The sequence below is a fragment of the Caretta caretta genome, chromosome 5 (assembly GCF_965140235.1).
Source record: "Caretta caretta isolate rCarCar2 chromosome 5, rCarCar1.hap1, whole genome shotgun sequence".
NCBI classification, from domain to species: domain Eukaryota; kingdom Metazoa; phylum Chordata; order Testudines; family Cheloniidae; genus Caretta; species Caretta caretta.
In genome coordinates, this window is record NC_134210.1 from 111,754,754 (window position 1) to 111,775,783 (window position 21,030).

General features: G+C 38.2%; 1 protein-coding gene across 4 annotated transcripts in view; it reads left to right on the forward strand.

The window, feature by feature from the left end:
- The window catches only part of CNTLN (centlein), a 282,930-nt gene that overhangs the window by 156,041 nt on the left and 105,859 nt on the right, over positions 1 to 21,030 (forward strand). For 3 of the 4 annotated variants that reach the window (XM_048849837.2, XM_075128810.1, XM_048849839.2), the window contains 2 exons: positions 2,293 to 2,421; positions 19,468 to 19,568. In XM_048849837.2, coding sequence (XP_048705794.2) covers positions 2,293 to 2,421; positions 19,468 to 19,568 — 230 coding nt within the window. The remainder of the gene's footprint in view (positions 1 to 2,292; positions 2,422 to 19,467; positions 19,569 to 21,030) is intronic. The other variant, XM_048849838.2, reaches the window with a different exon arrangement.

The window sequence follows — 21,030 nt, forward strand, 5'->3', positions numbered from 1 at the left end:
TTTCTCTGCTGGTTTGCTGTGAGCTATCTACAACCTCATCATCATCGTCTTCCTCATCCCCAAAACCTGCTTCTGTGTTGCCTCCATCTTCATTGAAGGAGTCAAACAACACGGCTGGGGTAGTGGTGGCTGAATCCCCTAAAATGGCATGCAGCTCATCATAGAAGCGGCATGTTTTGGGCTCTGACTTGAAGTGGCCGTTTGCCTCTCTGGTTTTCTGGTAGGTTTGCCTCAGCTCCTTCAGTTTCACACGGCACTGCTTTGGGTCTGTGTTATGGCCTCTGTCCTTCATGTTTCTCTTCATGCCCTGGGAGATTTTGACAAAGGTTTTGGCATTTCGAAAACTGGAACGTAGTTCTGATAGCATGGATTCCTCTCCTCATACAGCGGTCGGATCCCGTACCTCCTGTTCGGTCCATGCTGGAGCTCTTTTGCGATTCTGGGACTCCATCATGGTCACCTTTGCTGATGAGCTCTGCATGGTCACCTGCAGCTTGCCACGCTGGCCAAATAGGAAATTGAAATTCAAAAGTTGGTGGGCCTTTTCCTGTCTACCTGGACAGTGCATCTGAGTTGAGAGTGCTGTCCAGAGCGGTCACAATGGAGCACTCTGGGATAGCTCATGGAGGCCAATACTATCTAATTGTGTTCACAGTACCCCAAATTCGACCCAGCAAGGCTGATTTCAGCGCTAATCTGCTTGTAGGTGGTGGAGTAAGGAAATCAATTTTAAGAGCCCTTTAAATTGAAAAAAAGGGCTTCATCGTGTGGATGGGTGCAGGGTTAAATCGATTTAACGCTGCTAAATTCGACCTCAACTCCTAGTGTAGACAGAGCTAATCAAGTCAAGAGGCCTTAACATGGGTGTAAATATAATTTACTCTCATTTTTAAAGCTGCTTTTTAGTGCCAGAGTGATATAAGGGGATCTTAGTGTAAATGAGAATCAGGCATCAAGTATATCCCCAGTTCAGCTATCCCTAATCCACTTTAGTAGATTCCCACTCCTGCACAAATAATCTAGCATTTCTAGGGAGACAGACTATTTAACATGTAAAAACTTATCAGGATGAAAAGTTCTAAGATTTATGAAGTCATTCAGTACTTTTTCTTTGTGGGAGGAAGAAGCCTTGCAAAATTAAAACACAAATGACATTATATAGCTTTGTTTAAACTAAGATTGAAATGGTTCAGTTCTTTAGTAATAGCATGCAGAACTTTTAATCTCTAGGTGACTGTTTTAAATTCAGTCAAGGTTGCAGTGACTGAAACCTTTTGAATGGGAGCTGATGAAATGATGGTCTGTGCCCAGTAACTAGTATACAGGTGTCTAATAGACACCCTTGGTGACAGAATCAACTAAGAGCGCAAGGACTGAAAGGACGCACACTCTGAACTATATTCACGTCCTTAGGTAAAGAAATTTAATTTCAGTTTTGATGTATACTGGGGCAATGAACGGGATGGTCCATTCACTGTTGTATATATGTCCAATGGATATACTTCAGTTTCGGTTGTGGTCAGGGTAGCATCTTGGATGTTATCATGGATGGCAGCTGATGGGGTCCAATTCTCGTCAGTTGCACAATCAACTTCCATTGATATCAGTGACTGCAGGGACGGTGGGGCTTTCCACTCTTTTGTAGGTTATTGTTGCCTTGATAAGAATTTGGCACACAGTGAGAATGAAAAGAATTTCAGGCAGGAATAGTTTTATTTAATTGTTCTCCCTGGCATCATCGTTAATACACAGTAAGGGCATTTAAGTGAAATAGAAGTTTTGAAATCTTCTTTTCTTTCCTGTGTTTCCCCTAAATTGTGTGTTTCTAACACACTCTTTATCTACAAGAATGGGCTGTCAGCTTGCTTTAAGACTGGATACATGTGCCACTTACAGATTGATTGACAGGAGGTGCTAGAAGAGCTGGTGGCTCAGAACCTTTCTTGGAGACTTTGTACAACACCGTCACCTTGTACTTTCTCTCTGTTGACTGGCTGAATGAGGGAGACACTATGATCTGCCACACATCAGTTCAGAGCCTGCTGCCATACCAGCAGGCTATCTTTTGGAAGTTATTTAATTGGAACTTTAATTTAGATATACCAGATTTTAGGAGTCCTATCCAATAAAACTGAATTCAGCATACAAGAATTACATCCACTAGTAGCAATTTCAAGCGTGTGTGTGTGTGTGTGACTGAGAATGAAAGAGAGAGTCACCTTTTTTTTTCTTGTTGGTTTTAAAATGTTAAAATAAATGTTTATTTAAAACAAAAGTCTTTTCATTTATTAGCAGGACTGAAAACACTAAAAGCAAACACCAGCGTGCAGATCCCCACCGGCTTCGCCAAGAAGATTCTGATGCTGTCTGGAACGAGCTGGCATATTTCAAAAGGGAGCATAAAAAGCTGTTGATTGAAAAGTGAGTTTCCTTTTTAAATGATATATTCATGGAGAAACATGGTGCTTGTTTTCTGAAGCTTTTTGTCTTTGCAGCTTGAAGGCCACACAGAGGAATTCCTTACAAAATTCCAAGATTAAACCATTATCTTCTACCAGAAACAAAAAGGAAAAAATATCAGGTTTTTTTCTTAAATCAGTGACAAGTTACAAGTTTGCTAGCACTAACAGAAAAACTGTATTACATGATCTAGGGATTGTGTTAATTAATGTGGCTCTCATCTGTTGGAGGTGTCGCTCTTCATTAGCCTGTATTTTATACACTGCCATGCTTCATTTTTGGAATGAGGTGGTGAGGGGATAACCTAGCCAGCCATCCTTGTTTGATCTCCTTGATACATACGCAGTGCAGAATGCCTCTGCTCTCTTGGTTCCCTGCCCTGTCCTACTAATCCCAGCTGAGCTCATTATGGTGTAGCCTTGCTGCTACTCTTGGAGCCAGAGCTGTCCAAGCTAATTACTGGTAGCAGCAGAGCTGCCTGTTAAGGGTCTGGTGTGGATCTGCTAACACAGTCCTTGGTAGTGACCTGCAAAAAGCACGAGGGAGTTGCTCTCTTTCTTGCTGTGCACTGCTTGTCCTTTGGGTTTAGTGCTGATCCCTTCACACAGCTCTTTTAGCTGTAGTAAGTGTAAAACTTGGTGAAGGAAACTCTTACTTTAGAAAACATTCCGTTTGCTTCTTTGATCTCAAAATTCATAGACTATTATACTCAGCCTGGCAAAGTAAGAAAACTTCCTTTTATACTAGACAAAAGGAAGTTAGTACAACATAATTAGCATTTTCATGCTATTGAACAATTTCTTTAAGTCAAGTTGATCGTGTTGTTTAATAATCAAGATACATAAGGAACTTTTATTCAAACTTTGAGTAGGCTTTTGTTTGTCAGTATGACATTAATGAAAATTATTCTCCCATTTTGCCTCCATATATATCCACTCTATGGAGCTTACCATGAAGGCTAAATTAATAAGTCACAGCTGTTAAAATTCTCTGTCATCGGTAGGTGAGTCCATGTACAAGTGCATGTGTTCAGCTTACACGTCTTACATACAGTATTGCCAGTAGATGTACTGCATGCAGCTCTGTATTGTTAATTTTTACTGCCTGCCCTGGTGAAGTCATTCTTGTCACCTCAGCATTTTATCTTTTCTTCTTATTTCCTAGTTCTATTTAGCTATTTATATCATGGCCGTCACTGTGCCTGTTTATTTTATTTATTTATTTTGATTTGTATGCACCTCCACCAGAAAGGAGCACCTATCCCTTATTATAGGTGCTTTCTGACAGTTAAAGATGCAACTATATAGTTAATCTTGTAATTCTCCTTCAACCACTAATCAGCATATCCACCACAGCCAACAATAACCTACTAGCCAAAACATGTTACAGATCTTCTCCCAAAGCCCTCGTGTTGATAGGAAAAACAAATGGCTCATGCACTGTGCATGCCCTGGAAGTGAATAAACTTGGATTATTTCAGATCAGTAGGGGAGTGAGTTCAAAATCTGAGGGGCCTTCATGGGGAATGCCCTGCCAGCTACATCCTCTCTTTTATATCAGTCAAGTTTCTGGTCAGGTGCCTCCACTGACCACACCTGTGGCAAAATGGCATTGAGAGAGAATTGGCCTCATTTCTGTTTAGGATTTATAGGTCAAAATCAACAGCTTAAATTCTGCCGGATACCTGACAGATATCCAATCTGCTGCTCTGGTTTCTGGAGAGTATGTGGTCCAGAGGAGGATGGGGATGAGTTCACTTGGAGAGGTTTGTTGTGATTTACTGCTAATTGGTAGGCTAGCTTTTTGGTAGTCAGTTAAAGAAGTAAACAGAAATACTTCCTACTTTCTGCATGTCATATTAAGGTTCTCATTCAGTGTTGGTTCTGATTTCATTCAACTGTACTCAAGGAAATTCCCGTTTGGAGGACTGAGTGTGCCTAAATAAGGTATTCAAGATGAGGTCTTGTATAATTTTGTGATTCTGCCTGGGGTGGAGACTCATTTGCAGATTCAGATTTCTCTTTTAGCAGCTGGATAAAGAATTTATGTACACTCAGAGTTGCACCAGTTATCAAAATTGATTTACTTAAACTTGTGCAAAAGGTTGTATGGTCACATTAATTGACAGAATTTATCAAATTAGCTTAAGTTGATTAGAACCAGGTTTAACGTAAACCGAAGTAAGGCACTCTTAAATCCAAGTAAGAGTGTCTATATAGGATTTTCCCATTTGCTTAACTAAATTGGTTGAAAAAGTGTTTTAAACTGATGCAACTTCTGTGTGTAGAAAAAGCAAAAGAGTGAATGTCAAAGAGGGAAAATTGTGTTCAGTGAAGACCTTTGTCCCGTTCTACTTTGGGAAATCCTTCAGTGGGGGAACAAATGACAGAACAGGCTTCAATCTTGTACGAAGGCCTATAAATTCCAAACGCCACTCTGCAATAATCCCACAAAAGGGTGTACAGGCCTGATAAATCCCCTGCAGCATGATCCATGACCTAAAAGTAAGACAACAGTCATGTTAGGATATGTTAGACACATCACTGAAGTCAGGAAGGTAGCTTCTTTCTTAGGGCCTGGACCAAAGCCTACTGAAGTCAATGGAAAGATTCCCATAGACTTCAGTGGGCTTTGGATCAGGCCCTTACTTTGTAAAGTTTCCTCCTTATTAGAGTCAGTGTCTGATGATTCCATTGTAATGGGAGTTGCTGAATTTTCATCTCATTTGAAAATTGGGCATTTATTCATGCCAACAAGTAAGCACGTAGCAGCTGAATTTTAGGCACCTGTTTTTTAAAGTCTTGGTCAAAGTGTTTAAACACAAGGGTTTTTTCCCCCTGGATTTATGAGGTGCAGAATACTCAAGGCAGAGAATGTTGATCACTATTGAATCTATATGTTGATCTCTTATAAAGCCATCTCTAAAGCTGAGGTGAATTATGAATTTTTTTCATTTTTCTTCCTGAAATCTATTATGCTAACATACTTTCCTTGGTAATACAAACTATCCTGAGACAATTTTACAGATGCAATATTTGCTGTCCTAATCTTATAAAACAAGACATACATTGTTTCTGCAAGCCTGTTAATCCAGTATTTGGACTGTTGTCCCATGTATATTGTTATACCTGCATTAGTTGTAAAAATATATCATGGCTGTCACTGTGCCTGCAGGATGCATGTTTTGTTCTGCGTTTTGTAAAGAATAGTGTATGTTTTTTGTGCTATCTATGTACTTATTATTAATAATGGAGTAGGTTTTCAAAGACACTGCCTGTAAGGGCCATTGAACTTAATAGGAGTTACAGACATAAGTGCTATTTGTGCCTTTGAATGTCTACTCCAACATTAATTACAATCTATTACTAGATTTTATAGTTAGTAAAATCAATAATCATGGGACTGCACTGTTGGTTTAGGTTCTCTCTGCATGTATTTCTCCAATAGTGAATATCTCCTTCTTAACCCTTTTCCTCTGGAGAGGTGGGGATTCTTGCACTGTTACTGTAATTGGCCTCTATCCTAACAGGAGAAAAGAAGAATTCTCAGTGTACACAGAAAATATTTTCATTGACAATTGTATTTGTTTTTCTCTCTGTCATTTTCAAAAACCACTATTCACTTTCTGCCAAGATACAGTACATTATTTCAGACATCAGATTGTGTATCAGATGTGGATGGAGAGCCACATTTTACAATTCATGCTTTATAAAACCTCTTCCTTTTCATCCTCCGGGATAAAAAATTGTATTGGTCCAAGATCTGGGAGTTAGTGTATTGAGACCTGGATCAGTTTCACAAAAGCACCACTAGTCCAATTGAACAATGACAGGTTTTATGCCTGGTGTCCTGTAAACTACCAAGGCTAGAAACAAATGCACATTCTCCTTGAAAAGCCAGGAATCCTAGCGATATCGGGTGCTAAACTCTTTTCAGAACTGAAGGGACAGGAGAAGAAACAAAAAATATGGCAGTTGGAATAACCTGACTTTAAAGGATGCCTGTCATCTAAATTATTGAAATATATTTTCATTATTTTTCTTGTTATTGAATGTTAATTTCATAACATTTCAGTAGTACTATAAAAGTTAACTGGCCAAATCAAGTCAATGGAGTTACCGGTAGGATGAATAATTCCCCTTATTTGTTCTGTGTTTGATAGTTCTGTGGTCGCTATCCCACATGACGTGTGCGGTACTCTTCAAATATTATATGGCTGTTGACATCAAAAGCAATTCTCGTTTCCATATTCAGGATCTACATGAGCCCAATAAAGTGAAGCAGAGACTACATGGGATTTCATCACTCCCACCCCCAAGTCAAATAGCACAGTATTCAAATGGCCTTTCAAACTTCACTGGGGAGAATGAACCATAGTGCCAGTACAAAAATTAGCTTTTATTTTAGTTGCATAAAACAGCTGAAAAACTTGAGAAAGTTAATATTCAGTACAAGTAATCACTGCTTACACTGGCACAACTTGTGTTACTCAGTGTGAATAATGGCTGCAGAATCTGGCTTAAAAATCAGTAGCAATAAAATTAGTTTTGCTTTCGTAAAGTTATTTTTTCTGGTTTTTCCTTCCGTTTGAGTCCAAATATAGCAGCTAGGCAATTTGTAGCTGAGGACGATTGGTGCTCAACAACAAAAACAATTTTTAAAAATTATCTGGCAAGATACCCATTGGTCAAAAAAAGTGACAATTACATTGATTGAGAGTGAAATTTTTCAAAGTACTAAACTCACTTAGGATCTTAAATCCCATTGAAAGTAACTCAGCCATTTTTGAATATTTTACTCCAATAGCTCATTTTTACCAATAATATACGGTAGTTATATACTTTTTGAAATAAATTGCCAGTTAGATTTCAGCAATAAACTGTATCTGCTAACTGGTACAGATATGTTACTATTTTGTGCTGAGAGTGATCTGGCAGGACTGATAGGATTAACGACCTATGTCACATTATTAAGCCTTTCTCTGGCACTCTTGTCACAGGTTTCCACCAGATCTTGCAATTACTTATTAAGTCCTGGTTACCAGACAGAATGTGGGTTCAATCTGTATTTTGAAGCATTTTACCTTAGTGTTTCTCTTACTTTACCCAGACTCTCTTGGTGCAATGATATGGGATTAGCCAGTCTGCTGATTTTTGTTGCGACTATGTAGTCCTGTTAAGTCCCCATAAACAGCCTTAATAGGGTTTTAGTTCTGCTTCAGATCTGAAGAGGCAGGGGTTTCCATGGAAAAATAGTATGTGGTCATGTAATTAAAGGCTGTATCATAATACACAGGCACAAAGAGACTGAATTAAGTGTGCAAAGGAAACCTGAATTCTGACATTGCTGTGGGCAAGACTAGGTACCAGGAAAGTGATTTAACTAGGCCAAAACTTTATTATCATATCTGGAAAACTATCTGGCAATAACTCAGCAAGTGCAAGGCAATCTATTTCTTGTAAACCGTGCCACATGGGCGAGAGGCTGCCTTAAGTGAAGAGGCTGTCATAAGTGGATAGCCTCTCCAGAGCTGGGATGGCATAGTAGTTACCAGCGGTAGCTTTTACCAGCTTTTTCATGTTTTTTATTGCTTTGGGAAAAACTAGTTGCAGTTTAAGGCATTTTCTATTTTAAAAACTGGATAATTAATGCACACCACATTATACTTAGTTTTAGGTACATATTCAGACTGTAGTTACATAAGGCAGTTGATTTATAGATTAATTTAGGGTTGTGCAAATAAAGTAAAACTGCAGTGAGTGCAATACTAATGTATGTAATTATAATATTGAACATTGGAATTTCTGTGTGCATTTTGGTTTCGTATTTTCTCCAGAAAATTGTATGTCATGACTTATGTTTCAGTTTTCAGTAGTATATAAATAAATGTCAAATACATTCCATCATATGAAAACATCAGTAATGCAGAGTTGTAGGCTTGAAGCGTGCGGAGTTGCAGACTACCACTCCATTTGGCCATGCAGCATTCCGTAGCAGAAGATCAACTTTGAAGTAGTAGATAAACTGAGCCAATTCGTCAGTTTTGAATGGATGTATCCAAAGTTTGAAAAGATTCATTCTATGCTTGTTGAACTTGCTGGATATTGATGCAATTATTTCCACCAGTTTCCTGATTTAAAATGGGTTTAATCCAGTATTTACCAGCAGCCTGTCCTAAACTAATTTTTCCCAGAAAATTGCCAACCTTGGTCCAGAGTCTATTAATTTCACTGTGCTGCTGATGCTCAGGCAAAAAACAAACACACAAAAAACCAGGGGGAAGAAATACTGGAGGCTTCTATCTGCAGACTCAGGAAGACAGCACAGTGTCAGTTTACACTGGGTTCTTGATTTTTTTGAAGGGCTAAAAACATTGAGAGGGAGAAATAATTCTCTCTAGAGCCGTATGCAGAAGAAGACCCTCACTGCATGGATCTTCCTATTCTGTGTGGGTGTGTGGGCAAGTAAATGCCTCAAGCACCTGTTCCCCTGCCTTGAACCTTACATTCTGTCCTCCACCTAAAGGGAATATAGTTCCAGGTTGGATTATCTTCTTTCTCTCTCTGTCCCCCCCGCACCCACCCACCCACACTGTTTAGACATTTTTGATATATAAATTGATATATAAATTCAAGTATACTTTTCAAAAAAGGAAAAATGGTACAAATTTTTGGTACAAAGAATAAACATATAATTAAGGCTGTAAGAAAATCATGGGCTGGATTTTCTTGCAGGAACTGCAGTCTTCAGTACTCACCACACTTTTCCACAATGCTGCTCTCTCAAATTTAGCCTGGCAGCCCATACATCATGACCAGGTAGGGGCATAGGCGGATGAGGAAAGAAAGAAGATTGGCATCAAATTCCATCTTCTGTCTTCGTTTTGTAAGCTGCAATTTATGCTATATGTTTATGCTATTTGAATCCTTAATTGTTGGCATGTCTTTGATTTCCCAGCAACTATTAATATAAAATTTAACACCCGCTACTAACTATTGACAACCATAGGACTATTCCCTTTGTTCATTGTGTGACTAGACAGTGGGGTGGGGAAGGGGTCAGAGAGGCAATTTTTGTCATCACTCTCTGCTGGATAGACGTTATAAATCAGACAGGCTTCACTTAGGACCAGTAGATATCACTTCCTGCTATTTTTATCCATCCAGTAAGTGAATGGGTCTGGAAATAAGTATGATAGACATATGTTTCTAGATCATGAATCTAAGAAATGAAGATTGACAGATTAGAGAATCTGTATAGTTAAATACCAGATTTCCTCGGCCAAGTAGGACTGCAATTTTTTGTGTAAACTCTGTGGGTTTAAAATCTTCTTCCTCTAAATTAATTCCAAAAAAATCATCCTGGATAGTTTGAAAGTGCCCAAAATGTAAGTACTGCTGGTATTTTTGCTTTACTCTTTCTTTTGTTAGCACTATTCCCAAACATATGCAATGTCTCTTGCTCTCTCTCACAGTCTAAATCAAACACCTGCTCCAAGGTTTGCTCTTACCTCCCAAGGCTGTTAGGTGACACACAAATATACAGACACACTATTTGCAGGCAAATATTCCTGAATCATAGCATTGTAGGAACAAAGCTATTTTTGGGGGGGGGGTCAAAATACTATTTGATTCTTGAAAAGTCAGATCAGGTTCAGGCCTACCTCAGATCATACGGTCCTAACAACTTTTTGGTACAAGAAAAATTCAAAACAAGCATACTGATGTGTCAACCCTGCCCATCCTACTTTGTGACACCTGTTTAAAGATTTTAAGGATGAATTTTTTCTCTGTTATATCTAGGCCCATTGAAATGAGTGGAGTTAGTCCTGCTGTACCCGAGTGCAATGGAGTAGAGTTTTCCCTTATCAGAAGACTCATTAGCAGGTGGTAGCCGCTGCTTCTCCCCAATCAGTGAAGGAGCTTGCATCATTGGACTGCAATCCTCCTGCAGAGAGATGTTTACAAAAGATTGTGATTTGGAGACACTCCCTCAGAAGGGACAGTGTTGTGAATGTGGGAATTTGGGGATGTGCTTGTTAGGCAGGGGTTGGGAACACCGCATGGCTGTGTGCAGCAGTTCACCAGAGATGCTTTCCAGTTTGTTTTATTAAAGTTTTACTCCTTTCTTATTCGCCAGTTTATTTAGTGAACCCCAAGATTGTTACACCTCCTACCTCTTGTTCCATGAAACAAGATAGTGCTTTTTACTTTATCCCATCTTCCTTATAAAAAGTCTTAATTAGGATGCTCCCCTCCCCCACCATCTGACCTAAGATGTCGGTGTGGATGGAAATTCTCTGGCACACTTTTGACATCCAGAGGGCACTGAAGACCTACTTGTTCTGGATGCAGCATCTTAAAAAGTCCCATTCCCTCTTCATTCTCTAATAAGGTCCCCACTAAGAGATTAAAAAACTGCTTCAGCCATCCTTTCCTGCACTGACCTTTTCCTGCATTTGGCTCACCTTGCATCTTGGCAATCCTTCCTTGCCCAATCAAATTTAAGGCTAATTTCCTTAGAGTCGTGGCCACTTCTGAGGTTGAGAGAGGAGAAGCCTTCCTGATTGAATTCAGCTAGGCAGTCATCTGAGCTCTGGCAACACCTTCTCCAAGTACTACCACTGGATCTGTTCGTACCAAAGGATGTAGTGTTTGTGAAGAGTGCTCCAAGGAGTCATCTGCTGCAGCCTTAAGGGTGCAATCCTTGGGGAAAGAATTGGCATTCTCTTGGCAAGATACTCCTTCCTGAAGTTACTGTCTAGTCAGTTCATGTCTGACATACTATACTTAATACAGCCAAATCAAGTGAGCTTCATTCACAAAAGGTTCCTGGTTGACACTATTTATTTTTATCTGTTTCTCTTAACTGCAAATAAGAATGTTTCTCCCTAACAGTTTGAGGCACCCTGAAGTCAATTATAAAGATCACAATAATAACAAACTTAAAATATATAAAAATACAGAAAGCTCAACCCCATAATAAAAATAAATGAGTCAAATCAACAGTGCAGATGAGTACCCCATCATGCCGTAGAACCCCAATTTCTCTTGCCATCCTCCTGGCCAAACACCTGGGAAAATGGATAGGCTTTGCATTGTGCCCTGAAGGTCAACAATTTTAAAGTCTTTCAAAGAATGTCTATACACAAACTTCTGAGTTGAATTAGTTTGCTGAATGCAACTTTCTGATTGGACACTGAAGAAAAGGTTAGACCAGATAGAACAGTTGTACTTGTCCAGCTATGGAAAAGGGAGGATTCAGTCAGTTCTATTTCCTAAAAAAATTAAAAAAGACTGTACACTAATCCAAGGGCAGTGGTGGAAAGTAACATCCTTTGCTTGGATGGTTTTAAAATGCACACCAGAGATTCTTGCTCTCACCACCTTTTTTTTTTTTTTAATTGGTGTGTAAGATTGTGTAAGGAGTTTCTTCTTGTCCTACCCTGTTACTTGATGCTGGAATTCTGCAGGGAGCTGCAGATAAATGATTGCTGTCTCACTGGGGCAGGTGTTGCTCGTTTACCCTGCTGGAGATGTGGTGGTAGCCCTCTGAGAGTAAGAATTAGCGTCTGGAACAGTCAAGTCCTGAGGGACAGAGCCCTCGAAGCTCTGGCTGGGGTTTATGTAGTTATTTTGAAATTATCTTTTTTTTTTGTTAATATAACAAAACCCCAGCAAGTGCATATCTTTTGTTTGGAGTGGTGTGGGGGCTCCACATGGTATCTTTATAACCACAGAGAATTAAAAATGATGAACATTACAAAATTTTGTTCTTTCAATAAAGCATGTTATGCCCAAGCTCTGGTTATATTCAGGTGGTATGAGCACCTATGTATCCTAATAATTTGATAGGTAAACAACTATATGTTGTAGATGATTTAGTGCTGATGTACAGCTATTTGTTAGAACAAGTTAGGAGTACATCAGTTGAAAAACTGGTGCTATAGCTCTCTTTTCCCTGTGTTACCTCTTATAATGCCCTGAAAGAATTAAGTATTGGGGTATTTGGAAAATAACCTAATGTAAAGGAAAATTCAGAATGGTGTATGACAGTGGAAACCATTGTGAAACTATGGTGTGTCAAGATCAGTATCTTTGCAAATGAACACAATGTCCAGCATAAATTATTAGTGTAGATAGAATTAATATTGTTTGGTTTCAAAATTGCTCAGCAATACTGTGGCACAGTTGGAAGAAATAAATGAAGAAGAGGTACATGCAGTGACATGCGTTGTGCTTCCTTACCCCTCTTAATGTCCTTATGACTTACGTTGCAACAGAGAAGGATGACTTTCATCCAATTATTGATAGTAATCAAAATGTGTTGATGTTGCATGCAGGATATTTGTCCACAGAATATAGTATAGTGGCAGGGCTCTACTGTTGATCTACCTTGTTAGCAGGTGTTGGAAGCCTGTAGGGAACTGCTGATGGATTCCTGCTGACTCATTGCACTAGGCAGGACTCATTAACTTCACTTTGGCTATAAGGGAGATGGAAGTGACTTTCTGAGCATATAAAACCTAGGTTCTAGGCCCTTAGGGAGAATGCTAAAAGGAACCAAGCCTGGGGAGAAGGTATGAGCTGGAATTTGTGATTAGTTTCTTTGTAAATGAAACCAAAATCTAAGAAATGGGTGTGTGGAGTGTATTTTAAAGCCTCCCCAACCTTTAACTTTGTTCCCAAAATAGTTAAGAAAACATTTGTATCACGTAGATGGAGCCACAAGACGATTATGGTCAGATTCTGCCACCCTCACTAATGTTGAATTGTAACATGCTCTTTGAGAATTCCCATTTATTTCAGTGGAACTACTACCAATAAGCTTCAGGGTGGAATTCAGTGGGTCAGTTTTAACCTATAAAGTCTTAAATGGTTTGGGAGCTAATTACCTGGGAGGTAATTTCTCTCCCCCATGATACAATACCATAGTTGAAAACAGCAGAGGTGCTAAAGTTGGAGTTCTCTCACTGTAAAAGAGGGGGAGCTGCTGGCAGGGAGTTCTCTGGAAGGGAGCTACCAGAACCCATATTTGTTAACCTTCCGGGCATGCTGCAAAACCCATCTTTTCTTTCTCTTTGTTCAAGCTGTTGAAGAGGGGATGGACTGAGTGAGACAAGTATGTCTGGGGCAGTCCTTGTGTTTATAATGAGATTTTTAATTTTAGGGAATAAGTGAGGGAAGTCTTTATTAGAATTAACTGTAAAATACCTGCTAAAGAAGCTGAGTGAGAGTCTTGAAACCAGACACTGGTTGGAAGGCCCCTGTGGCAGTTGGAAATCTTTTTCTAATCTTATTTTGCTATGAAAATCAGCTAGTCATACATTATATTCTCTGATTCATGGAAATATTTAACTCACCTAATAGGCTTGATATGCAAGCTGTTGGACAAATGTATGTATGCGATTTGCCTATCACTACTGGATCTATGTAAATGTAACTGTCAGCTTTACTTTACAGAATCAACTGAACGTTATTTTTAAAAAATTATTATACCATCCAGGCATCTTGGATAACAGTCGTTCTCTCTAGAAGGGCCCAGTCTAACTCCCATTGACTTTAGTGGGAATCTTTCAATTGATTTTGGTGGCAGTTGGATTGGGCCCCATGGTAGTTTCTAGTTACCATGCGTGGTTGTGCTTAGCAGTATCCTTCTCACCAAGGTTGTGTGCATACAATCATGACAATACTAATTGCTTTAAAAAGTGCTTTGAGAGATACTTCACATATGAAATTGCTTTATAAAACTAAATTCTGTTCTGTTCTGATGTGTTCATGTTAAATACTTGAGGTCATTTTTCAATATTTCTGAACCTGAGTGAGGCATCCATCTTGGGTAGAACATAATTAATAGCATATTTCCTTTCCAAATAATGTTTTAGCATAGTAAAACTGTAAAAGGGTAAAAGGAAATTAAAATAACTAGTAAATAGATCTGTTATCACAGCAGAAACTAAAATTTTGGCACATTTCAAAACCCGTTTATATTATATTCAGGTAAACAAAACCTGATAGAACCTTGTCCATGTGAAGATCACATGTAGTGTGACAGGGTCGGGCCAGATGGCTACAGGAGAGTAATAGAAGACAGATATATTAGCCCCAGGCTAAGTAGATCCCTTTTCCCTGGGTAAGGTAACAGGGAAGGTTCCAGAACCATCAGGAACCTTCTGGAGACAATTAAGACAGGCTGATTAGAACACCTGCAGCCAATCAAGAAGCTGCTAGAATCAATTAAGGCAGGCTAATCAGGGCACCTGAGTTTTAAAAAGGAGCTCACTTTAGTTTGTGGTGTGCGTGTGAGGAGCTGGGAGCAAGAGGCGCTAGGAGCTGAGAATGAGAAAGCGGACTGTTGGAGGACTGAGGTGTACAAGCATTATCAGGCAACAGGAGGAAGGTCCTATGGTGAGGATAAAGAAGGTGTTGTGAGGAGGCCATGGGGAAGTAGCCCAGGGAGTTTTAGCTGTCGCACAGCTCTTCCAGGAGGCACTCTAGACAGCTGCATTCCACAGGGCCCTGGGCTGGAACCCGGAGTAGAGGGCGGGCCCGAGTTCCCCCAAATCCTCCCAACTCCTGATCCGACACAGGAGGAGTCGACCTGGACTGTGGGTTCAGAAAAACGGCCAAGCTGAGGGCTGCTGTGAAGCTCCAAGGCGAGCAAATCCACCAATAAGCACAAGACCCAGCAAGGTAGAGCAGGAACTTTGTCACAGTAGTTATAGTCTGAGCAATTATTAATTAGCTCCAGCATATCACAGCTTTTAAAATGGTTCACCTGCTGAGTATTATCATTAGAGATATGATTGTGGACTTTGAATTTAATGAAATTTAACGAAGTTTAGCAGAATGGTTACTTATTTTCTTTTCATCTAGGTTACTAATGGGTATTGCTAGTAATGAATCTCCTTTGCCTAAGGTCTATCATGGATAGAGAGACAAGATATTTTATGCATACCCTCAGAGACTGTACTATGCAATTTTGTATTAATTTTTTTAAAAAATTCAAATGATAATTTATATTCAGTTCTCCTTCGCCTGTTTATTTCAGTCAGTTTTGAGTGGTTAGGATTATATCTGCAGATTTTTGAAACTTGAATGCCCTTACAGATCTCATTTACTCAGTATGTCAATCTACGGTACTGTATAATTTGTTAAAACAGTTCAAAGTATTTAATATTCATTAGCACAGAACCCGTACAATTTTTATCTCTTGTAATAGTCTTTGTCCTGGAGGTTTAACTTTTTAAAACCATGTTGAGTAATGTTATACACTACATAACACAAATATAACAGTGACTTTAAAATGTAACAGCAACCTTAACTGTTTTAAGAGAACAGTAGCTACAAATGTGTGAATTTACCCCAGGCCCATAACCTGGGAGTCATCTTTGACTCCTTCCTTTCCCGTTCCCCTTGAACATAGCTGCACATCCCAGCTATGTCCAATCTAGCCATTTCTTCCTCCATAACTTTTCTAAGATCCAAGCTCCTTTTAACCACACAGTGAAAACCCTTTTCCAGGTCCACGTTTCTCATCTGGATCACAGAAACCTCTCCAGCCTCCCCGATAACTGCTTTGCCACCTCTAGTAATGTATTTAAAACCCAATCATCTTCCTCGCCTGATCTTCTATGGCACTCCATGCTTTGAAGCCCTCCACTGGCTCCTCCTTTTCTGCTGTATCAAGTTCAAACTTCATGTGTTCTCCTGCAAGACTTCTCACAGCTCTTCCCTCCCTATTTATCTGCTCTTTTCTTTTACCAGCTCATCCCCCACCATCCATTTTGCATGGCTTTTCATATCCTTGCATCGCTTCTCTGCTCCTCTTAGCAGCCACATTTGTGCCTTCTTTTATGCTCCTTCCTTTACATGTAATAGTATCTCCAATTTCATCTCTAAGGTTGTTGCCTTCTCTTCCTTCAAATTCCGCTTCAGTCAGATATAGTTAAAAACCTTTAGGTGCCACCACAAGATAAAATAATAAATAAGAATAAGAATATTAAACGCCATGTGTTAAAGCTGTGCAATTTAAATAAAAAAGGTAGGAACTGGGAGAAGTTAGGGTTCCTAGAGCAATGTTAACTCTGCCGTATTGAGGATCCTGTGTATTTTCTGGCATGGCATGTATTTAACAACTGACACAGAAACATAGAAAAGAAGACTGGAAAATAGTACATATGTGCAACATGGCCAAGTTAACACTGTCATGAGAAGCTTAAAGCTGAACCAAAAAGTCAAGAAACAAATTCCCTTTTACTACTACTATTTTATGAAGTATAAAATAGACTATCTCAAAGATTTTTAAAGTAATTTTTCTTTTTCCTTTTGAATATTAATGCTATCAGGTTTTCATGTTTCTGAATGTGTATAGTAATATGATAGGATGGCTTATATAGTGATGCCATACAAGGATGTAACTTGAGCTGCAGTTCTTCCCATAGACTGACAGGTGAGGGGATTCTGATGATCAACAGTGTAAAAATGGCATCTCTTTTTCCTTCAGTTGTTCACAGTCTGGTGTGACAGAAGGAGGATTGGTATTGTCATCAAAGGAGAAAAGTTCGAAATTTACTGAGTTGGTCTTTTGTTTTCTTTTAGTTTTTATTTAATTAAAGCTTAGAATTTGTGGAATATTGCAGAAATATAGTGAAATTTGTGGAAAGATCCTAAAGTTGTGGAACCCATGATTTTATTGCCACAATAAGAATGGGCCTAAAATTTGTGTAATATTCAAAACCAACAGTTCTTTTGGAATATGTTCAGCTTTGATAATTTTTTTACTGGTGGCTAGAAGCTGGAGGAGGCATATGCTGATGTTAAGAGCTCTTCTTCTACATTTCAAACCAGAATCAGATGGCATTTGTGCAGAAAAATTCTTCAGAGAGACTTCCTTCCCACTGTAAAGGGGCAACCTCTCCGCTTCCGTTAGTGTTGTGGATCTTTTGAAAGTCTACAAACACCCTGCTATTTGCTCACCACTTGTTCAGTGAAACAGAAGATTTCCACACACACAAAACTGCCTTTGAGATAGTATCAAAACCCAATTTGGTTCTCTATTCCAGGGTTTGATTTCTTAATTGAAAATATATCAAACAATCCAATATTTCTATGTTTATAGTTGTCTATGATAGCCACAGCATGTATTAACTTCTCTTCCAAAATAACATTGGGATCTCTTATTCACAATATCTGAGCTTTGAGGCTGCCTTCTTTTCTCTTACAGTACAGTTACAGTAGATTAGTGTTCTGAATTATCCCACCGCTTATTTTTGATTCCTGGAGTGAAAAGATTGCGGAGGGGAGGGGAAGCGCCTCATGTCACTAGAATCACTTTGTTCAATCTAGAATCAATGTGCATGGGCTTTGAAGAGACTCCTATCCAGACTTCACTGGAGTACGGTTGCTATGACATGGAGCCTTGAAAAGGGGAAGATCCTGCATTGAGAAAATAATATATGAACATTTCTTTAGAGCTCTACTTATTAGCATTTTTTACAGAGGGAGGAGGAGGAAAATAAGCAGGATATAGTTGTGCTTACATATTACATTTGCAAGCATGTTAAAAAGCATTTGTTTAGACCTCTTACATAGACTTCGGGTCAGGAAATATTGTTAAACTTTGCAACAATTTTCTACTACTGAGTTTTGGAACAATTGGCATAGAGGCCAGGGGAACTGCTTCATTTTAAGTCTTGTTCTTCCCATGGCAGTGATTCCTGTCTACTCTGTATAGCTAAAGGCCTCATAAATGATGGTGGAAAGGTGTTTGTCTGCAAACAGTCATGATAAAAAGATACACCATTAACTGTATTTGCTTCCATGTCATTCTCATTTTCTGATATTCAATACTGAGTGTATTGTATACCAGGTATGTAAAGACTATCCATCAGTAGTTTTTTTTCTATTATTTTTACCATTTACCATTTGCCATAAAATCGATCACTAAGCAAATAGAAAAGCTTGAAAATGTGACATTCGTAGGGGAATATTGTATTTATTCAGTCTTTTCCAGGAGCTAAAGCTAAGCAGAAATGACAACAGTCTGTATTTTCAGATAATTTACACATTTGGAAATCTGTTGTATGCCAACTGAATGGAGATATGATTTGTGCCTCCCAACACTCGTGGCCCTAAGTGTATGAACAATATAATCATGGGCACTAGAACTGGAAAAGGCCTATTATTTAATTTAAACCATTCCCTTGCCAGTGTGGGAGTGATCCTTGAATACATCTTCTGAATGCTTTTTACATTATATAGAAATACAGTTTTACCTCTACTTCATTCCCATCTTTCACTAATTAAGCTTGTAGGCCCTGATGAAAGCATCTAGGCATGTGCTTAACTTTAAGCACATGAGTAATCTCATTAGTTTCAATGAGACTGCACAGGTGCCTAAAAGCTATGCTAGATAGGGACTTTAAAATTTATCAAGCACGAACTATGCTTTTCTTTATCCCCTTCAGTCCTCTCTTATTCATTTACTTCTATTTTGCCAATCCCTGAAACTATCTTTCATGCCACGCCCATCTGCTGCAATCCCCCTTTAAAAACCTCCTAGTATTCTGCACCTCCTCTTCATACCCTGTATGTGTGCATACATGGGCCTATATACATAGATGGGCCAAATTTTCATTAATACTAAAGCCCCTTTACTTTGTCAAAGTGTCATAAAGGGGTTTCAGCATAAATGAAAATGTGGTCCCCATATAAATGCATGTACTTATCGGGGAGGAGCTGAAACCACTAATGTTCATATAATTACAAAATCTATATCTGAGTTTTGTGAATTTACTGGCTATTGTGTTATATCAGTTTTTACTTACAGTAGCAGGTATGAAGTATCTACATTCTAAAACAATAGCATCTATATTTAAATCATATATGTTGCCTTGTCAGTAATATTTATTTTGATATGTTTTTCATTTAATGTTGTTTCATATTTTTATTAGGATGTGTTTGGCTGTTTTTCTGTTCCTTCTTATTTGCCTATGCTATTTTGTAGACTGAATCTTGAAGAAGAATTAGATCAGATGAAAGTATGTAGATCTATGGATAAGGCTACAATACAAGAACTGAATCTGTGTCTGCAACAAGAAAGGGAAGGTAAAAAATTTGTAGAATTATATAATATTTTATTAGACAGAAAATATTTTATTTGATGGGTTTTCTTTTCTCACAATAATATGTTTTTTTAATTTCTAATTTGGAATTCTGCCGAGATATACATTCATTTTTTTTAAATGTACAGTTATTCTTTTTTAGCTCTCTACATGATTCATAAACTAGTAATCATTCATCCTAAAAGGAAATAGTTTTCCAAAACTTTGTATCTTGAAAATTCAAGATGACTGGTGCAGTGTCCAGACCCAAATTCTATAAAATCTGCAATATAAGATTCTGAATTTTTATAGCATCCCCAATAACCAAATAAATTTGGACATTAACCAAAATGGCAAAATATGTGAAAATGATTCCCACAAGATTGCTTCTATTTCTGTATCCTTGCCACCTCACTGCTCCTATCCTCATGCACCTCCTTTCACGCTCTGCTTTACTTGAAATGTCTGGGGACTACACTGAGGTTCAAGAGAACTCTTTTCAGTCCGACCAGGCACTGCTTTTCTAGAAGGTTCCTGAAGCTCCGCAGAACCTGTTGTGATATCTCACAGGTCTCAATGTAAAGAAGCCCCATTGTTGGGGAACTGCAGTACTGGTGAGTAGCTTCATCCTTTTTGTCTGCTGTTGGCTGCTTTCCATTTCTATTTCTGCAGAAATGTTGGCCAGGTTGGTAAAACAAAATAAAGTGTAAATTTTTTCAAAGCATATATTTTACAACCAGGCACCCAGTTCCAAAAAAATCTGTGAAAGCATCCAGCTGCTAAAAATGGCAAGTGGCTGGATTCTCACCTGTTGCTATCTAGTTCCTATTTTCATCAAAACAGACAGGGTGGATTGATTTAAATCAAGGTGATTTAAATTGCCAAGTGGAAAGCTCGATTTAAATAATTGATTTTAATCAACTTTTCCATTTCTACTTTAGTTATTTTCTAAAGAAAGATGCATTCTCATTGTTTGATATAACCATTAAATTATGTTGATGTACAACTAAATAGAGCCTTTATGCTCAATTTGATACATCATTTTGCTACCTAGGAGGCTACATCATAACTATATACATTTATTTAAGCAATTATATAGCTTTAATATTTTCAGATTCTTATTAATTTTACATTTTTAGTATGTTCGAAAATTATGAATTATATATTGCTTATTTACTAGATAATTAACTTTTTACTCATGGTTATATAGAAAAGCAGCCATTAATTCAAAGTTTTTGAAAGAGACTCATAGAATCACTGTATTTACTTTCTATTTAAATGTTTTAAGAGATTATAATAAATAATCTATTTTGTATTAAATTCATATTTCATTTTAAGTAGGTTGATTTTTCAAAAGAAAAACTTAGCAAAATCAAAGAAATCTGATTGAAATAAAAAAATCTGATTTTTTAAAAAGAACTTTTAAAAATCATCAATTTTTATCTACCCTGAAAAGAGGTACTGAA